This window comes from Oppia nitens, unplaced genomic scaffold, assembly GCF_028296485.1.
Source record: "Oppia nitens isolate AA-2021 unplaced genomic scaffold, nextdenovo-longstitch-racon4-pilon3 scaffold7_pilon_pilon_pilon, whole genome shotgun sequence".
In the NCBI taxonomy this organism is placed as follows: Eukaryota; Metazoa; Arthropoda; class Arachnida; order Sarcoptiformes; family Oppiidae; genus Oppia; species Oppia nitens.
Genome location: NW_026533251.1, coordinates 3,840,863 through 3,863,023, shown reverse-complemented (window position 1 = coordinate 3,863,023; position 22,161 = coordinate 3,840,863). Strand labels below are relative to the sequence as shown.

The 22,161-nt window shown below is 17.5% G+C and overlaps 2 protein-coding genes across 2 annotated transcripts in view; one reads left to right on the top strand and one right to left on the bottom strand.

Annotated features, from left to right (window-relative positions):
• Positions 1–18,635, top strand: part of LOC128963714 (G-protein coupled receptor 83-like) — a 34,730-nt gene extending 16,095 nt beyond the window's left edge. The window contains exons 2-6 of the mRNA XM_054310227.1: positions 9,783–9,981; positions 10,141–10,290; positions 11,624–11,804; positions 13,360–13,400; positions 18,489–18,635. Of these exons, the coding sequence (XP_054166202.1) occupies positions 9,783–9,981; positions 10,141–10,290; positions 11,624–11,804; positions 13,360–13,400; positions 18,489–18,635 (718 nt within the window). The remainder of the gene's footprint in view (positions 1–9,782; positions 9,982–10,140; positions 10,291–11,623; positions 11,805–13,359; positions 13,401–18,488) is intronic.
• Positions 18,636–19,498: 863 nt separating this feature from the next.
• Positions 19,499–21,151, bottom strand: LOC128963713 (vasorin-like). Its single transcript, XM_054310225.1, has 4 exons — positions 21,044–21,151; positions 20,612–20,978; positions 20,314–20,531; positions 19,499–19,926 (listed from the first exon to the last, which is right to left on the bottom strand). The coding sequence occupies exons 1-4, from the start codon at positions 21,066–21,068 to the stop codon at positions 19,499–19,501; spliced, it is 1,038 nt and encodes a 345-aa protein (XP_054166200.1). The 5' UTR covers positions 21,069–21,151.
• Between the last annotated feature and the right edge of the window lie 1,010 nt (positions 21,152–22,161).

Below are 22,161 nucleotides of genomic sequence, written 5' to 3'. Positions count from 1 at the left end.
AATCTTATATAAACGGTTGTCTACTCTTATAATAATATAATTAATTGATAATTAAATTATTGATTTGTTTGGCTAAAATATTTATAAATCTAAACTAAATTTTAAGCATAAATGCATTTATACTTTACATTATATAATATTTCATAATTAATACTTTTAGTATTTTTTAATAACTAATTTTTATACTAAATGTTTAATAAATTTTTATAATTTTATTAAAATTTAATATTGGTATATAACTGTTTTATAATTATATTTTTTAAAAGTGATTTAAATTGAAAAATTTTTATTAATCAGATTAACATAATTATGTTTATTTATTTAGTGTGAATACTAAAAAATACTGATGTATTTATAATATTTATGACAATAATTAAAATATAAATTTATATAATTATGTATAACTTATACAGTATAAGGCATCAAATTTTTGAGATAATACAGTATAATCTACAATTAGACTGTTTAGATAGTATAATAATAATATCATTAATTTTTTCATGTTTTATATACATTTTATAGTTTAATTTAATGTCTCGTACATTAAGTAATATATACATCTAATTAGTATTCATAGCAAATTAAAATATTTATTGTGGAAAAAAAGATAATTTTATATATTTTGTTGTTGTTGTTGTTATTGAAATGTTAAGATAATATATAAATTGATTTTTATTTAATACAACATCAGATTTTGTGTATAAATTTATTGTTTAAATTGTAATTTTCTTTGATTTTTTTCACTGTAGAAAACTGTTATAGAAAAAAATAATAGCTAATAAATAATTTATAAAAAATTTACATTATTAATAAATACAATATTAAAATACAAATTGATTTAATAATACAAAATTATTAAATTGGTATTTAATACATTTTATAAATTTTACTCACTTATAGACACACAAAACAAAATATATAGTATACTCTACATTAATATACCTACTATTCATCTATTGTATAGTATATTTAAGTTATACAATTTAACCTATTGATTGTTATTATCATATTTTTATTTGTAATCAGCAATATATTGAGATATATAACTATATAACATTATTTAACATTACATTTATACAGCATTGAAGGTATTATATCGGTATAATAAAGTATAACATACATATACTGTACTTATATATGATTTGCATTGAACTAATATATATATATATAATAAAGGGATTCAGTAATCAATCAGATATTTACTCGGCTGCTTATTAACACAGTATACATATATACATTGTATATAAAAAACATATTTAAGTATTGTATTGTATTATATTTATATTGCAATTTGATGCAGTTTGTATAAAGTATATGTGGTATCACTGATACGTCAACTTATAATATATAAATAAATAAAAATAACTATTTTTTTTAATTTTTTTTTAGAAAAATACTCTAATAGTGAATTGTATAGAACAGTAGTAGCAACTAATGTATTACTACTACTACTACTACTACTACTACTACTACTACTACTACTACTACTACTACTACTACTACTACTACTACTACTACTACTACTACTACTACTACTACTAGGTTAACCTATAGATAATTATATATATATATATATCTTATTATTAATAACTCAATAGACAATATCCAAACAATATTTTTATGGTTGAATAAATTTTTTTAATAAATATCGTTTGATATGAGCCGACAATAGATTTATTAGAGAGAGAGAGAGAGAGAGAGAGAGAGAGAGAGAGAGAGAGAGAGAGCAAAGTATTTTTCAGATAGATAAAAAGTAAATTTAATTTTATAATAATCATAATATTAATATTTAATAAAATACTAATTAAATTAAAATACAAATTAAAAAAAATAAATACTGTAAAAATTAATAATATAATTTAATTTGTTTAAAAATATTTATTGTATTATTATTATTATTATTACAGTATTATACTGTATATGAATAACAATATTAATTAGATAATTTAATAAAATATAATTAACAAATAATTTTTAAAAATTAATTATATCAAAATAATCTTAATGTTTGTTGTTATTGCTGTTTTTGTATTTGTTACCATATCATATTACATAATTTAGATAAAAATAATGATAAAAATAATATTTTTAATACTTAATAATAATAATAAATAATAAATAAATAATAAAAATTTAGAGAAAATAATTGTTATTCATTGTAAGGATATTAAGTTATAAATATTAATATAAAAAACTATCTATAAATATCATAATTTTTATTATTATTATATTAGTTTGTTGTCATAAATACAATATCTAAATAAAAACAAAATATTTATAATATTTTTTTTTGCTGTTTATTAAGTTGTTATATAATTTATATATAATATGTTATAAATTATCAAAAAAATATAATAATTTTAACATTTAATTATTAGAACTATATTTAGTTTTTTTAAATACATTAAACTACTATTTTTTGTTTACTAACTTTTTGAATGACTATTTTATGATATTTATTATCCAATTGTTTAGTCAATATATTTCCAACAATAACAACATAAAAAAATTGTGATTAATATCAAATGTATAGTCCACTTCATAATATCATATATTTATACATATAATGGACATTAAGTTTAATAGGCATTAAGTGTATTGTGTATTCATATCAACAAACATACAGTATTATAGTGAATATATATATATATATATATATATATATTGAATAATGTTACGCAATAATACTTAACATTATATATTAATATATATATATATATAACCTATAAACTAATATTAAAATTAATATATAACATGAAAATAACTATATATATATTTCAGTTGATTTATAATTTAAAAAAATGAGTTTTTTGTAAATATTTTTGTCAAATAAAAATTCAATACATAACATGTACAGTACATTAGTAAAGTAAATATTTATATTAAATTTATTTTTAAAAAAAAATCAATTTAAATTTTCAATAAATAATTTAAGTTTAAGAGATGTTATTGAAAATAATAATGTTGTCTTAACTATTAATAATAATACTAATATTAATAAATTATATTTTTAGTATTACATATTAACCATTTAGAAAATAATTATTTTTGACTACAATAACAAAAAAAGAAAATATAAAATAATTTATTTTAATTGCTATTACAATAACATTAAAATTATGTTAACATCACTTAGTGTTAATAATTATTATGAAAAATTTTGTAATTTTTTTTACAAAATAAATTAATGTAGTAGAAAAATATTATTTTTTTTTGTTTGAAATGTTTTATGTAAATTTTATAAATAGAAATTTTTCATTTTAAGTTAATACAATAATAATTTTAGTTTAATAGTATTATTAAGATATTATAAAAATTAATTTTACATATATTAAAAATTCTATAAATATTTTATATCTAATATTGTAGAAACTTATATAAAATTTATTCAATATATAAATTATATACAATATTCATTAAAAAAATCTATATATATGTTGCATATATAAAACATTTCTTTCAATTTGATTGTATGAAACATTTTTACAAATTATATTTTTTTAAAATATAATTTAATTTATCCCAAAACTTATGAAACAACTATTATATAAATTGAAAATAATGTTGCAATAAAATAAAATAATGCAATATATTATATTTTTATTCAACATTAAGCCTAATAAAAATTTAAATATATAATTATTAAATGGACATATTATACAATGAATAATAAATTGAATTTTTAAAGCATTTTGTTTAGACATTTTTCGGGATATTAATAAAATTTGTTTTCTATTATATTTTTTTTTGAAAAATTATATTTCAAAAAATTTTATATTTATATCTCTATGAATAAATTTTATAATTTACTTTTTATTTGTTTCATTTTTACTTTTATATATACTGTAAATACCCATTATTTTTTAATATTAATTCAATATAATTTTTAAAATTATGTATTTGTGTGCCAAATGCATATTATATATATTCAAAAGCAAATAAATCTTTTGTTACTTTAATAATAATAATACTAATCTAAAAATGTTTAAATTTTTTTTGTGATTATTATTATTATTATGCTATACACTACAGTTAAAATAATAATGTTAGTAAATATTTATTCAAACTTTATATATAAAATAATATTTCCAAATAAAAAGTTTTCATTGTTTATTTATTAAATTATATTATTATTTTAAGTATTAACAATAGACAAATTTTAATTAAATAGTTTTCAAAAAAAAATATTTTTTTAAAAAAAGATTGTTTAATAAAGCAGATATATTTATATAAACAAATTAAATTACATAAAATAATAGTAATTAATTAATAATTAAGTAATTTTTTAATTTAATTTTACAATAATATTTTTAATAAAATATAGTAGTTTCATATTCAAATAAACATGAATAAACTATTTAGTTGTTTCATTATTATTGTTTAAAAATAAAGGTTTTAATATAAATAATATGTCAAAAAGGCCAACAATTTTGTTTTCAATAATAAACATTAAGTATTCAATCAAATAATAGTCAGTTATTTTTAGACTAGCCTTAGGTTATATTGAATTTGAAAATTGCAAATCACTTAAATATTCATCTGTAACACATGTAAAATTGTATACAAAATTTTCATATATTTTTTTTATTTAAAATTTTTTTTTTAATCATATGTCTATATTTGATCAGTTGTTTGATTGAATTGACATAAAATTGTATAATAGTTGATATATTTTCTATTACTATTCCAATATATTGTATATATGTTTCTCTAAAAATCAAAAAGTGTCAAAACTTTTTATAAGACATTTTTTTTATTAGAATCACTTTAGTGTACGATATAATATGTTTTAATACATTTTAGTATATTTATTGTGACAATAATAAAAAAATACACTATTTATTGAAGTGAATACACACATTGACATACAGACATTGAAATATATATATATACAAACATACACATACACACACACACACACACACACACACACACACACACACACACACACACACACACACACACACACACACACACACACACATACACATACATTCATACTATTGCTTAGTTATTGTGTGACATAACATATTAAAATATAAAAATACAAAAATAATTCAATCGGACAAACAAAACATAACACAAGTGTGTTAATAGTATTTTGGGAAAAATAAAATAAAATTCATAACAAAAATATAAATTTATAAAATCATAAGTATTTATTATTATTATTATTATTACATTTTTACTATAAATTACATTTATATTATTATTAATACAATCATCTGTAGATAAATGTTTATAAATTAGATATATGTAATCAAATATTATATCATTTTATGATTGATAGCATATTTTTATTAAATCTTATTTATTAACTTAATATTGGATTAATGAATAAATATATATATATTTTAAAACTAATTTTATTATAGACTGTAATTAGCTGTAATTATTTGGTAGATAATAAAATATATTGTCTTAATATTTAAATTTTTTTCAGTATAAATTAAAATTAATTTATTTTATATGTTTTCATTTTCATTTTACTGGCTTTTTTTAGTTGCCATTAAACTAATGTGTTTTATTGTATGGTTTATATTGTACTTTTATAATATATCTTATAATATTTACCATAATATAGTGTATATATATATATGCTAATAAAAATGTAATTTTTATTGATACAAATTACTAGCAATTTGTGAGTCATTTATAAATTTTATTTTAGTATTGTTTCTATTGTTTTATACATAATATATATATATATATATTCCCAGTGAAACAATAAAAAATAATATTACAAAAAATAGGTATGATATACAGTATAATATATTATATACAACATTACAATACTAACTAATGTTATTATACTAAATATTATAATATAGAATATAAAATACATAATTATATAATATTTCTTTTTTTGTTTTTACAATATAAATATGTGATAGCAATTGGCTTATTGTATATAAATTTTTATAATATTAGTATTTTATTATAAATGACTATTATATGTTGATTAGTAAAAATTTTATTAATAATTTAGACTTAACTAATTAGTTTTGATATAAAAGTCAGTAGAAATAGAAAATTAATCTAAATAAAATTCAACATTTAGAGTAATAGCTCTAATTATTAGATTAAAAATTAAATTAAATTTCTAAAATTAAAATAAACCGTAATATTAGAGTAGTTTACGATTAAATTAAACTAAAAATATTTATTTGTCAATGTATTGCAAAATATAATTTAATAATACATTTATTATATTTTTGAATTAAATGCAGAAAACACTGTATTTACATTAATATAATTTATATACAGTATATACTAGTATATTGCCTATAAATAAATACAAAATGTTAATGATAATTAATGATAAAACATTAAATTTGCATAAATTGATAAATATTTTATAAAATAAAAACATTTTTTTTAAATTTAATGTCAATTTATTTTAATTGGTATTTTTGATATATATAGAATAATTTAATTAATAAACTAAAAAGTTTAAATATAGATTTAACATTTAAATATAGATTTAACATTAAAATAATGCAATTTTGTTATTTTAGAATATATTGCATAATTGTAATTTTAAAAAAATAAAATATTATTCATAGTATAATATCAAAAATAATATTATAATAATTTGTTATTTATAATATTTGTTATTAATATTATAATTTATATATACACAAAAATATAATTTATCATTTTATTTAATTATAATAAAAAACAATTACTGATTTTCTAAACTAAAAAAACTATTTAACTAAAAATAAATCTAATTGTTTTATATTAGTATTATTTTTAGAGATGGGCAAATAGAAAGTTTCTAATAAATTTCCCTGAGAAAGTTTCTAGAAAGTTTCTCATGAATAAATTTCTATAGAAATTTAACTTTATTGTTATACTATGGGATCCCCATATCTATAGCTATTGTAATAATATATAAATAATGAGACATATTACTACTCATATAACATTATACTTATATACGATACCTATATGTAAAATAATTATAATTATTTAATAATAATCAGTTTTGTAAAATTTTATTCATCATTTTATTATTTATATATATATATAAGAATTCAAGATAATTAAATAAATTAATTGTTACTTTAATTAATAATTAAAATATTAATACTAATATTTAATTATTACTTGTAAAAACAATGTATTGTTACATAATAACATATATAGAGAAAAACAAAATTAACATGGGGATCCCATAGATAGAAATTTCTTTTAGAAACTTTCTAGAAATTTCTCTATTATTTTATAAATTTCTCTTTTTTGCCAACACTAATTATTTTATATATCTATATTTTGTTGCCAATTAAATACAGACAAATTGACAAACAAACAAATACAGACACAATAAATTACAAAACAAAGCAAGCATTTTATTTCAAAATAAGTTTTTTATTTTTTTGACAATTTTATTTTTTATTTTTAGTTTAAATATAAAAAGTAAAAAATCGCTAAAATTATTGTTTGTTAAATATATTTCTGTAGAAATGTTTTAAAAAACAATTATCTTATGATTAAATATTTGTAATACTTATTTTATTTTGTTAATTATAGCAAATTTCATGATTATATGGTTTAATAGATTTTTTAAAAATATTTTTAAATAATTTATTTGCCTCAAAATATTGGTTATCATAGTAAACTATATTGTTTAAAATATATGATATACGTATATAACTTAACAAAAATAATAGAAATATTTTTGTATTAATTTTATTTTGATTGACATATAATTCATTTATTATAAATATATCATATACTGTATACATACAGTATATTCTATACAAACTAATATTTAATTACGAAATTGAAATTTTTATCTATAAATAATATACTTTTATTTAATTAAAAACAAAAAATTTTAGTATTATTATATTAAAAAAAATTAATTAATTAATATTTAACTATATATTATTTTAATACTGAAATCATTTATATAAAAAAAATTTAAAACATTTTTTTAGTATTTTAAGTATTTATGCAATTTATTTTCATTTTTCATTTAATTTTTTTTAATAACATTTTTAATAGATATATTAATATTGTATGTATAGTCTAATAGCAGTTTACCAACAACAAAAAATCAATTACCTTAAATGTATGGTTTAAAAAAACATATTATAATTTTTTTTAGTTGATAAGTTTATCTATGCATTATTGCCTAAAGTTTTTTTTATGATGAGTTAATATTGTGGAAAAAAATTTAGTCAAAAAAAGTTGATACTTCATTAGGTACGGTATATACTATTTTGTAGTTTTTTTGTGTATACTATAAAAATAGATTTATTTTATATATATATTTAAATCGATAAATAAATGAATATTCATGTCTTGATATTTAAATTATTTCTAACTTTACAGTATATTATTATTATTCAATATATTATATGTATATATATATACAAAATTAAATCCTAATAAATATTCAAGCTTAACAGTGTAATACTTATTATATTGTTTAGCAAAAAATAAAATAAATAAATACTAACTTTTGATTTAAATTCATTAATATTGAAATTTCTATGTTTAAAAAAAAAATTTGTTTGTCTGTGTGTTTGGATAAGTTATGTTATTGTTGTGTATATATGTATAGTTGTTTTATGTACAGTACGTACAGTAACTTTGATGTATGTATTAATAATGACATTAAAAAGTTTTATCAAGTGTTAACAAAAATATTTCACACTATTTTTATTTTTTATATAAATTATTGAATAAAATTTTTGAAATAAAAAAAATCATTTCTTTGTCAACATTATCTTAAATTTTTTTTATATATATATATATGCACTAATAAATTCTGTAATTTTGTTAAAAATAAAATTTACTTTTTACTCTCTCTCTCTCTCTCTCTCTCTCTCTCTCTCCTTATATTTAATATATATATATATATATATATATATATATATATATATATATATATATATATATATATATATATATATATATATATATATATATATATATAAACTGATTTATTTTTGTATTTTGTGTCATATTTTATTCATAATATAAGTAGAAAATATATGATCGATAAACAATTTACTATACAATTTAAATTTTGCTATAGTTTTTTTGGTTATTGATTTTATTTGTTAAGTGTGTGTGTGTGCAAAATAATTTTAACTATAAAATCAATATTTATTGTATTTATAGATAGCTAGTTTTTTTTTGCAATTTATTTTTTCTATTTAACTATTTTACATTAGACAAATCAGGCGACTAATTAAATAAACATTTTTTATTTAAGAGTAAAAAAATTGTTTATAAAATATTTCCATTATAAAAAACAAAACAAAAAAATATTTAAGTAATTTTAATACTATAGTTGAAAAATATTATATTAATAATAAATAAATTTTTTCTAAGCAAATCATAAATCAAATTTATATTGTATTAGTATTGAAAATATGAGAAATAATATTAATCTATAAATAAAAAATTTATATATATTTAATTAATTTATAAAAAAAATCGTCATGATTATATACGTATCATAAATTTTTATAATTAAAATATAAATTATATATATTTAAAAAAATAAATATATAAATAATTAACTTAATTAAAAACATATAAAAATAGTTCATGCATAAATTAATTAGCATTAATTATTTAATTAGATAAATTATAAATTTGACAGTTATTTATACAAAAAAAAACTGGCAACTAATTAAAAATTTTTGCTTAATTTTTATAATAGCTTTTATCAATTATTATTATTATTTAAAAAATAAATAAAACTAATTAATTTTTAATTGAAAAAAATATATATTTATTATTATTTTTTATTTCTATAGATATTACGCAATACTTCATCCATTACGTCACACGGGTTTTGTCGAGACAAAGGGTGTACTGATTTTGGCCCTCATATGGCTGGTGGGGGCCCTCCTAGCGATGCCAAACATGTTGACAATGAGGACGACTACATTCAAATATAATTCAGAGATATTACTCGATTGCCGGGAGGAATGGGGTGGAAGTGGGGGTGAAATTGTATGTTATTATTATTATTTTTATTATCATATGAAACCTAATTTTTATTTTATTTTTTTGAAATATTTTTATAGTCTCAATAATACCCACACAAAAAAAACATTTATTTTGTAAAACTTTCTATTTTTGTTGAAATAATTTTTTTTATTATTATTATAGTATTCAATAACATTATTATTGGTTACATTTGCTCTGCCATTGTGTGGACTAATATTTATTTACGGCTCAATCGGCTATACAATACTCACCCGCAAACCAGTGGGTGAGTCTCAACAATTAGCCAACACTCGTAGCATTGCATCAATTAAGGTATTATTATTATTATTTTATATAACTTAATATAAATTATTATTTATTAATATAAAAATAATTAATTAAAACTTTTTTTTGATGATTGATTATATAATTTAATTAAATTAAAAATTTTCAACCAATCAATCAATCAAACGAAACAAATACTGTAAATAAAAATAATTAATCATTTCTTTTGACAAAATATTTGGTGAATAAAATTTTAATTTTTTTTTCTATAGAAAATTGCATTAAAATATATAATAAATAGTTGTTAACAAAAAAATGTCGCCATTATAAAACATATGAATAAAAAAACTAAAAAAATAAATAAAATGTGTTTGCATTTAATAAATGTGAAAAACAATATTGTATTATATAATAAAATTGTTGTAAATTTGATCTATTGTAGCATAAATTGATTGCCTATTCAAATATTCTTAAGTAATATTGATTTTTTATATTTATAAATATATTTATTTGAAAATATTTTTTTTATATTCTATTTATTAACACATTTATGATTTTATTTAAATTTATTATTTATTTATTTTCCAAAAATTTTATTTTTTTTATATAATACAAATAAATTAGTTAAAAGATTCTAGGAATTAATTAATTAATTTTCTAAGTAATTATTGTATACAATATAATAGTTTAATTACAGTACATATGCTTAATATACAATATATAAATATCATATTAAACATAATGTTAAGTACATTATTGAATCACATAAATAAGTACTTATTATACTTATTATAATGTAACAAAATTATTATTAATATTATATAAATTATATTGATATAAAATATAGAAATATTATGTAAGATTAATGTATTATTGGTTTTATGTATTATGAATCAAATCAATGTGCCTCAAAGGCATGTCTCTCAAAATATTTTAAGTATTTTTATTTTTTAAAAATCTGTTACAAATTACACAAAATTTGATAAATTTATATAAAAATTATGGTAATTAGAAAACAATTATTTTAAATATTATAATATTCTAGTTTACTAAATTTTAAAATTGTTAAAATTTATTTAATATTATACATTTGATTATATATAATGCAAATTTACTTTATTATTAAACTTATTAGAAATACACTAAACTATTAAAATAATTGAAAACAATAATAATAATAATAATAATAGATAATAAAAATGTATATTGATAAACTTGCTATATTACTGTATTATCTATTAACTAGATTTACTATTATTTTTTTGCTATTTATACCACATGTACTGTACGTTTAATGAAACTTTTGTATTATTAATATTATAATATAAATATTTTTTACACCAATTATTTAATTAATTAAATTTTTTGTTGTTGTAAATAGGCCATCAAAATGATGTCAATGGTTGTCATATTGTTTGCCATTTGCTGGACACCCATACAAATGTTTAATTTTGTTATCTGGATATTCGGTGATAGCCTAAAAACTAGGACCCAGTTTCAAATGAATATCTATGTGTCAAGTTTTTTCATATGCCATTGGCTGGCAATGGCACATTCACTAGGTAATCAACAACAAAAAAACAAAAAAAAATTATATTATTTTTTAATATAATTTGTGTATTGCTAATTAGTTGATAGTAATGTAGTTTTTTTTTGAAATATAAATTTTTTCAAAAAAATAATAATATTTTAGACAAAACAATTATAGGATGGGCAAATAGAAAGATTCCTAATAAATTTCCGTGAGAGAAAGTTTCTAGAAAATTTCTCATGACTAAAATTTCTATAGAAATTTAACTCTTGATGTTATACTATGGGATCCCCCATATCCTATATAAATAATTGATAATTATCCATTAATAATTAGTTTTGTAAAAATTTTATTATATCATAGTTTAATATAATTAAATAAATTATTTTTTACTTTAATTATAATAATTAAGATACTAATAATAATATTTAATTATTACTTGTAATAATAATGTAAACAAGATAACAAATATTGAGAGAACAAAATTAACTATGGGAATCCTATAGATAGAAATTTATTTTAGAAACTTTCTAAAAAAATTTCTCTTTTTTTGCCCAACACTACAAACAATAGACTGGTAATCATATACAGTAAAGTCCGATCAGTTGTTATCAGATATTATATCTATTGTGTGAATAATATTAATTATATGCACACATATATAATGTAAATTTATTTTATTATTATGTTTTTTTGTGTGTTTGTGTTTGTATTTGTATAATATACGCATGTTTTTGACAAATAGATTATTTATATATATATATAGATTTTTTTTATTGTTATCATATTTAGAGATTTTTTTTAATATAGTATTATATAAGTTAAAAATTCTGTGTTTTTTTTCAGTATACAGTAATATGATATTATAATTTCTATATGTATTTGTTATCACATTGTTATTATATTTTGTTGTTGTTGTAAAGCATGTATAATACGTGTGCAATCAATCTTTATTAGCTAACAAAACTTTTTTTTGTTTGTTTTGTTTGTTATAGCATACAATAATAAAGTTTAATATTATTATTAATAATAAAAAATATTAGTTTTTTTTTGTTTTCTCTCTTTTTTATTATTATGAAAATCAAATATTTAATATATACTATTAATATAATTTATATCATGAGTAAACTACAGTACTTTATACACGGCAATAGTGTATGTGTCATATATTTTATTTATAATACTGTATATAAATTCATAATATATTGATGATGTACTGTATATAATGTAGATATTTTGTGGCATTTATTTTTAGGATAAATCTAAATACCATATAATAATAGTATACAGTATATGTTTGATTATATATTCAATATATCATAATATTTTATGCATATGTACATTATTATTATTATATTTATTGATAACTATTTTTCATATATTTTTTTTTGATAATGTTGCATTTATTTATCTAGTCTAACCATGTTATTTATATATGTGTGTAATTTATAACACATATAAAAAAAAGTTTACATATGTATTGTTTATTTACTTCAATATATCAATAGATACTTTATTTAATATATGATTTTTTCATATATATATATGTATTAATATGTAATTTTTGTAAATTTTATTCCTAATAGTCAATCCATTTATCTATTGTTTTATGAGCGACAACTTTAGGGTAAGTAATTATTTTGTCAATTTTATTTGTTTAGTTATTAAATAAATTATAAGTAACTTATTATAACCATTTTGTGTCGACAAAAAAATTAAAATCCATTAGACATCATTTAAAATTAATCCATTTAAAAAAACATAATAATATTTTTTTATCTATTTTTATTCATATTTTTATCTTTTATATTTATACTATATTTATTATTAATATAGAAATATATGTAAAAAAATATTCAATACATAGTCAGTCTATTATACAAAATAAAATTATATTAAAAAACGGTAAATATTTTAAGTAACATACAAAAAAGTTATATTATAATAATATTATTGTTATATTTAAAGTAATAACATAATCCAATAATAAGATTGGCATTCAATTATGTTTAACAAACAAAAACTAAATTGATATTACTAGTTATTTTCAGCACATATATTAAAAGAAAATTTGTTATAAACAAATTATTATTATTGTTATTATTGTTGTAATTATTATTGTTATAAACAAACAATTATTAACTTATTATTTTGATTTTATTACTATTTAATAAGTTAATAATGTTAGTATTGTAACAGTAGTTTAGTTAGTTTATTTTTTTTTAAAAAATCATTTAATGTATTGAAAATTACTAGTAATGTCAGTCTATTTTTTGTTGTTGTGAAAAATACTAACACACACTTAAACACATAGACACATAAAATAAAATCATTAGCTTTTATTAAAATCATAAAATGTTAGATAAAATTATAGAAATCATTAACTAATAATAAATACTGACATACAGTACTATATATAACATTAATGAGAATATTATTTTAATGTTTATATTCCGTTAAAATATACATTTGTATATTATATTTATCATAATGTGTGTGTGTGTTTGTATATAAAATATAATATTTAGTAGTATTTAGAAAATAGTATTTATATATATATATATATATATATATATATATATATATATATATATATATATTAATAATGTATATGCATATAATCTTATATATAGTATTTACTTAACGACTTTTTTTATGTGTCATCTCCTTAGCATACTATCACCAATAATGTATTATTATTATTATTATTATTTATAATATTAAGATTGACATTGCATTTACACATAATAACAACTACTAAATCATATTTATTAACATTAAATCATCATATATAATATTATATATTGTATACAGTTGTATATATATAAATATATACATATATGATACACTATGAATAATATTTACATATATTATTGTATGTATATATATACTGTATATGTATTTGTGTGTGTTTTCAAATATTAGAGATAAATATGTTTTATTTTTATTTCTCAAATATATCATATTATCCATTATATAACTGTATGAATATAATGTATTATATGTAGGTTTTACGTAAATTTTTATAGTATTACCTTTAAAAAAATACAATACCATATTATTGGGTACATATATTATTATATATATAAGATTATATATACAGTATACTATTATATATATAACATTATATTAAAAAAATAAATTATTTTTTTTATTTGCAAAAAAATATAAATTAAATGCTAACAATAATATAAAGAATTTTTTTTTCACTATTTGTGTGCACACATTATACCTAACTATTTATTTTTATGAGTAAAAATATAAATGAGTTTTTTTTGTTTTATATGTGAAATAAAAATCTCTCGAAAATTGGTATTTTGATAATATACTTGTGTATATAGAATATGAGATTTAATTAATTAATTTTTTTAACAACAAATATTTAGTGATAAATTAATTTTTTTGAAAATAATTTAGAAAAAGTAAAATTATTAGAAATTTGATTAGTTTTATATATAAAAAAATTTATAATACAAAATAATATTTAAACTATTTATTCAAAGTCAAAGTTTCTAATAGTATCTAATATTAATATAATCAATATATTTTCGAAAACAATTGTTTTTATTTTTAAAAACTAATTTGATAAAACTATTTTTAAATTTTTTAACTTTAAAATAATTGTGATTTTATATATATATTTTTATTATATCAAAACTTTTTATTTTTTGAAAATTAATTTTATTTATTTTATATTCAATTATTTATAGTTAGTGTTAATGAAATTCAGTAAATATCAAGAATATAGTATTTATTTTTAGAATTTCATTAATATTTAATACTAAAACTTGTATTTTCAACAACAAAAAATCAAACATAAAGAAAATATCAATGAAATCTTCAATTACTATATATTATTGTAATATAATATCAATACTAAAATTATAATAATAATACAATAGTAACTAATTACAATTACAGATTGTATTTTTTTCTAACTTAATATTATTGATATTCAAAACATTTTTATTTATTTATTTTTTGTTGTTGTTGTTGTTGATAAACAACATTTTTATTTTATTTATTATCAACACAAAAAATCATACAGTACATTTATTTTTAGTCAGCAAATTAAATTTAGCCAATCATTACTATATGGTATTTAGACCATGTATTTTATTGTGCAAAATAATTTAATTTAATTTATATTATTTTTTATTATTTGTTGTATAGTTTACTAATAGTTTGTTTGTACAATTGTTAAATTATTTTATTTTTTGGTTAAAAATAAATACAAACACAAACAACACACACACACACACACCTACGCATATATAAATAAATAATTATCTATAACTATATTATATATAATATTGATATACAGTATACTAGAAAGTGAAATCTATTTATTCAATACCCAAACCAATAATTAAAGTTAAGTTAGACTTAAATATTATTTATAAAAACAGTTAATTAAATTATTGTTTACTAAACTAATACAAAAGTATAAACTATTTAATTAATTTAAATAATATTTAGATTTATTAGTTATTATGTAATTATTTGGATTTACTAACAATAGTTTATTTTTTAAAAAAATCTATTTGTTTATTAGCGTTTAATTTATTTTTAATATTAAATATATTAAATAGTTTTAACAATTGAATTGTTAAATAGCTTCAATAATACTAAAAAATGAAAATTATATCATTAAAATTTAATAAATTTTAACAAAACAAACAAAAATTAAAAATTCAATTCAATTATGTTTTTTTAGTATCAGTTTATACTGTTTATATTATTTACGTTGTTTAGTATACAGTATATATATTATAAATATTTAATTAATAAATTTAGTTTTCGATAAATATATAAATTATTTCAAAATCATTTTTTATTTGTTTGTTTGTTTGTTTTTATTTTTACTTTCACCACAAAACACACAAATAAAACTTATATATTGTGATGACAACAAAAATAAAATAAAAATATACAATATATATATAAATATATTATATAATTTTATTTTTATATTTACTCTATTGAATAATATAGCGTTTAATAATATATTAAACCATAAATCTGTATAAATTTAGATTAGATTTTTGTTTCACATATATATACAAATACTTGTATTACTAATATATTTATATCATAAAAATAAAATACAATATTTATAAATACTATAAGTACTACTTTATTATTACAAATGTTTTTGATTTATATATATACTCAATATTTATTGTGTAAATATAAATAATGGTGAAAAAATTCAATTATATTTTTTTCATATTATATGATAGAATCTATAATATAGATTAATATTAATATACAGTATATAAATATATTTTATTTATACATTATATTAATATAAATATATGATTGCGTGATTTATTGTACATTTGTATGTGTGATAAAGTATATACAGTATGTATGTGTTTGTGATTTTTTTTGTGTGTCGACAACATTACACAATCATATCCATCAATGCCTGACCTCTGGGAACGTCAAAAATACAATGGGAACTATCAATTAGATAATGGATTATTGACAGCTAACTATTGTATAACTGTATTTGTTTTTATTTGTTTTTTTTATATATAGAGTATATACTGTATAATAAATTCATATATAATTATATAATAAAGTAAATATAGTATAATTTGATATTTGTGTGTTGTTTTCCGCATCTCATTAGTGTCTAGACAATACATTACTATTGTTTTTTTAGATTGTGTAATAATATCAACATATACTGTAGTACTCTATATATATTTGTTTATTAATTTAAGATTTTTTTAATAATTTCATTTTTTCCGATAATAATTTCATTACAATTCAACTATAAAAACAAAAATTATTTATTGTATAATAAAAAAATCAAATAAATACAGTACTTATAAGTTATATATAACAATACAGTATCTAATAATCTCGAAAAAAATCTCTTAATTTATATATAAATTTTAGAAATCTAATTTATGATATTTTTTGTATTATAAGTAAAATATATAATATTATATATATTACATATAAATTTGAAAAGATTACAAATATAATAGACATAAATAAATTAAATCTTTTGTTTAAACATTTAGTACAATCAAATTAATCATGTTTTTAATCCAGTACAAACATACATACATACACACACACAGACACATATACACACATACACACACATACACACACATACACACACATACACACACATACACACACATACACACACATATACATACACATACACACACACACATACACACACACACATACACACACACACACATACACACACACGCAATAAGATATTTATAATAACGTATACTATTATATCTCTTTCTCTCTCTTTCTCTCTCTTTCTCTCTCTTTCTCTCTCTTTCTCTCTCTTTCTCTCTCTTTCTCTCTCTTTCTCTCTCTTTCTCTCTCTTTCTATCTCTTTCTCTCTCTTTCTCTCTCTTTCTCTCTCTTTCTCTCTCTTTCTCTCTCTTTCTCTCTCTTTCTCTCTCTTTCTCTCTCTTTCTCTCTCTTTCTCTCTCTTTCTCTCTCTTTCTCTCTCTTTCTCTCTCTTTCTCTCTCTTTCTCTCTCTTTCTCTCTCTTTCTCTCTTTTTTTCTCTCTCTCTCTTTGATTATACACACAACAAAACTAATGGTTAAAATATTTTTCAATAAATATTTTTGTAATTAATTCTAATTTGTAAAATAGTAAATAAATTATTAATAATAATATAAAACAGAAATTAAATTATATAATTTATTTTTTTGTGACTACAGAGTGATCTAAAATATTTTTGTTCACAATTGAAACGCCGATCGCTGTTGAGGTCGTCGTCATCGCACAAGAGCTCATCCATGCGTTACAATAACTCCAAGTTTGGCGAGTCTTACGCACCGACAGGTGTCGAGTCTATTGAACTGTGATATACTATACTTAATGATAATAATAATAATAATATTATTATATAAATAAAAATAATTAATAATTAATATGTTGTTATTTGATTTTAAATTTTCAATATATTAGTATAATTTTTTTTTAATTTATTCATATATATATAAATATAATTTAATTTAATTACTTAATGATTGTTATATTATTATTATGATTAAACAGATTATTTTAATATATATATATATATTATTAATACTAGATGTGTGTATGTTTGTCAACAATAATTAAACTTAAAACAATAATTCATAACTTAAATAATTTATAACTTAAATAATTTATATGTAACCAACAATATACAGGTATTATATTACAGATAAATTATATCATTATTAAATAATAATTTACTTAATTATTATAGCATAATAAAATATATTTTTTATTAATTATATTTGTATAATTAAAAATCAATAATGTATGTTTGAATTGTATTGTTGTTATTTTTTTATATTTGTATAATAATTATTTCATAATTTATTGTTCATAATTTCATTATAATCAATCAAATTTTAAAAAATATTTACTAAACATGTTTAATAAAAATATTATTATTATTATTATTACTAGATAATATATAAAATTTGTTTTAATTTACGTTTTTTCTAATTAAAAATGTATTTAAAAAATAATAATAATCAACTAATCAAATATAGATATAATTTATTTATAATACACGATAGCAATGTAAAATTTTTAAAATATAAAATATATAATTAAGTTTAACCATTTTTTAAAAAAATAATTACTATTATTTGTTTTATTTATAATAAACTAAAAAATAGTTTGTTAGATATTTTTTTTAAAAACATTGTATTAACTAAATTGTATTGTTTTTTTAATAAAAAGTATCCGGATTATCAAAATCATGGAGTTTATGCTTGAATATAGGTCCGCCATCAGTGCAATTAAAATTAATAAGTTTGTCCTCCAAGTGCTCCCTTTCCTTATTTACTATTATCCATTTGTTTCCCTCAGTTACTGTACACGGAGTGCCGGTTAAGTTAATTTTGTTTGAAGTCCAGGCTCTGTCCTCTAGGAAGCCATCGAAAACACTTTCGGACAGTTGTCTCAATGTTGACATATCTTCCAAATACATGGTAGTTATGCGTCCATTAGTATTCAATGGACCCATAAATGTTATATTTGTCAATGGATTTTGATTTAAATTTATAGTCAATGTGTTTACAGACCAGTCCTCAAACTGGAAAGCATTGCTCCAAATTGTATTGATCTTATGTGACGACAAATTTATGTTTCGTAAATCTATTGATATATTTTTTATATATTTATACAGAAATTGTTATTATTGTTAATTTTGGAGAAATTAGGTGCAGGCGATGCTATTAATTACAATTATGTGATCAAAAATTACATTGGGTTTTTTTTTAAAAAATAACCAATGTCAATATTGTAGATAATTTTAAACTAAATAACATTGTAATTGGTTTTTTTTTAAAAATTAATTGTATGATTGATCAGATAAAAGATTTAAATATATCTATATATATATATTTATATATAGATTATCAGATGATTGAATTTAATAGCATCGCCACCGACGCCCTCATTTAAAACTATTTTTTGTTTTTAAATAAATAGGTTTTTATAAAAAATATTTTATAGATTTTCTTTTCTAAAAAAATAACATACTTGGTAATTTAGAAAAAGCATGTTTGCCAATTGATTTAATATTTCCACCCTGGTCATTACCACTCAAATCTATTGAATTCAGATTTATTTGTTTTAAAATACCATTGAATGCATTGTCGGGTATCTGTTGAATACCGGAACCGATAATTTGTATTTTATTAATTAAATGCAATGAACTCAATGCACCAAATATATCACAAACACGTGGAGTATAATCACTTGTAAATAAATTTCAAAATTTCAAAATAAATATTTTTAATTTTATTAATTTTAAATTTATTATTATTATTATTATTACCTGAAACTGGTTAGTGTTGACTCAAATGAAACTACTGTTTCGGACAAACCCTCAAAAGCTTTTGGATGAACACATGTTAGTGCAGTATTGCCATTGAATTTAAGGTATTCAAAGGTCACCCCTTGAAATGTACTGTCGTCTAACATTTCCACGGCATTGGCCTCGAGTTCAAAGTTGTCAAATGAGTTGACATCGGGTGATGTCAAACGGGCTAACGTTTCCATAACTAATTGCAGATCAAATTTTTTGATGGCCACACACCGTACGGTAGTATTATCGCATGTGCACGGGTAGATATCTATGGGATTATCAGGACAACTACCTCCCAGTGCCCGATCAACAACAGTGCAAGTTATTGCTAATATAGCTATACATTAAAACAATTTATTATATTAAGTTTTAATATACTAAATTAAATTAAGTTAATAATACCGTATAATAATAATGATGCAGACATTGTAACATTAATTTTAATTGCAATAATTTTTTATATAATTATTGTTTTAACGAATATTTATTTATTTATTTTTAAAAACAAATTGTATTTATTAGAAAAAATAACAGAGTTTTTATAGTTACTTTATTTTAATTTTATCATTGTTTTAATGATTATTTATATAGAAATGCTATACAATTATTATTTATTTTAGTCTATTATCTTAATTAGTAATAGAAAATTTATAAAAGTCAGTAATTTTTATTTATTTTTTTAAGTATTATCTTTAATGATACAATACTAAAGTACAGTATTAATAGTTAATAGTTTTATTTATTTTTCATATTAATTACAAGTGTTTTTGTATAATTATTACTAATAATTTCTTATATTTATTTTTCATATTAATTTTAAAAAATCATTTATTTCGTAACAAAAAAAATTATTTATTTAAAGAAAATTATCAATTTATAAATTTAAGTGTTTTAAAATTTCGTATACAACTACTCTTTATTATTTTTAGATTATTTATCTAATAATGTATAATAATTAAAAAATATATTTTTATAAATAGGTTAAATATCTTGTTTTAAAACATTTTTGTATAAAACAATTGCTTAATATTTTAATATAAATATAATAATTAAATTTAATTGAACTAAAAATTGTATTAGCAATATTAGCTAAAAAAATATTAGCAACTATTTATATTTTTTGATTAAATTTTTAAACTAATATTAAAAAAATAAAAATATAAAACTAAAATCTTTAAATATGTTAATAATTAAGAAAATAAGGGTATCATTGAAGGCCATCAATATATATATATGATAACTGATAACTATTTGAAGTATCCATACATGCATTTCCACCGATTTGTATTAACTAAAAATTTTGTATTAACTTATCGTATGAATGGTTTGTTGAGAAAGTGGTTGATAACAAACAAATAAACAATAAATAGAAATAAATGCTATTAAACATCACTTTATAATAATAATAATAAAAAGTACTAAAATTAACTAAATTTTTTTTCTGATGTCTCATATAAACATTATTTAATCAATTTATTTATAATTTTATTTATTGATTTTTTTTGTTGAAATGCATATAT

Bases quoted from the DNA above. Each gene is read 5' to 3' on its own strand.
- LOC128963713 (XM_054310225.1), bottom strand. From the start codon at position 21,068: ATGTCTGCATCATTATTATTATACG. The intron at 20,532-20,611 runs GTAATAATAATA...TTTATTTACAAG, and splicing joins TCAACACTAACCAGTTTCAG to TGATTATACTCCACGTGTTT. The intron at 19,927-20,313 runs GTATGTTATTTT...ATATATCAATAG, and splicing joins TGCTTTTTCTAAATTACCAA to ATTTACGAAACATAAATTTG.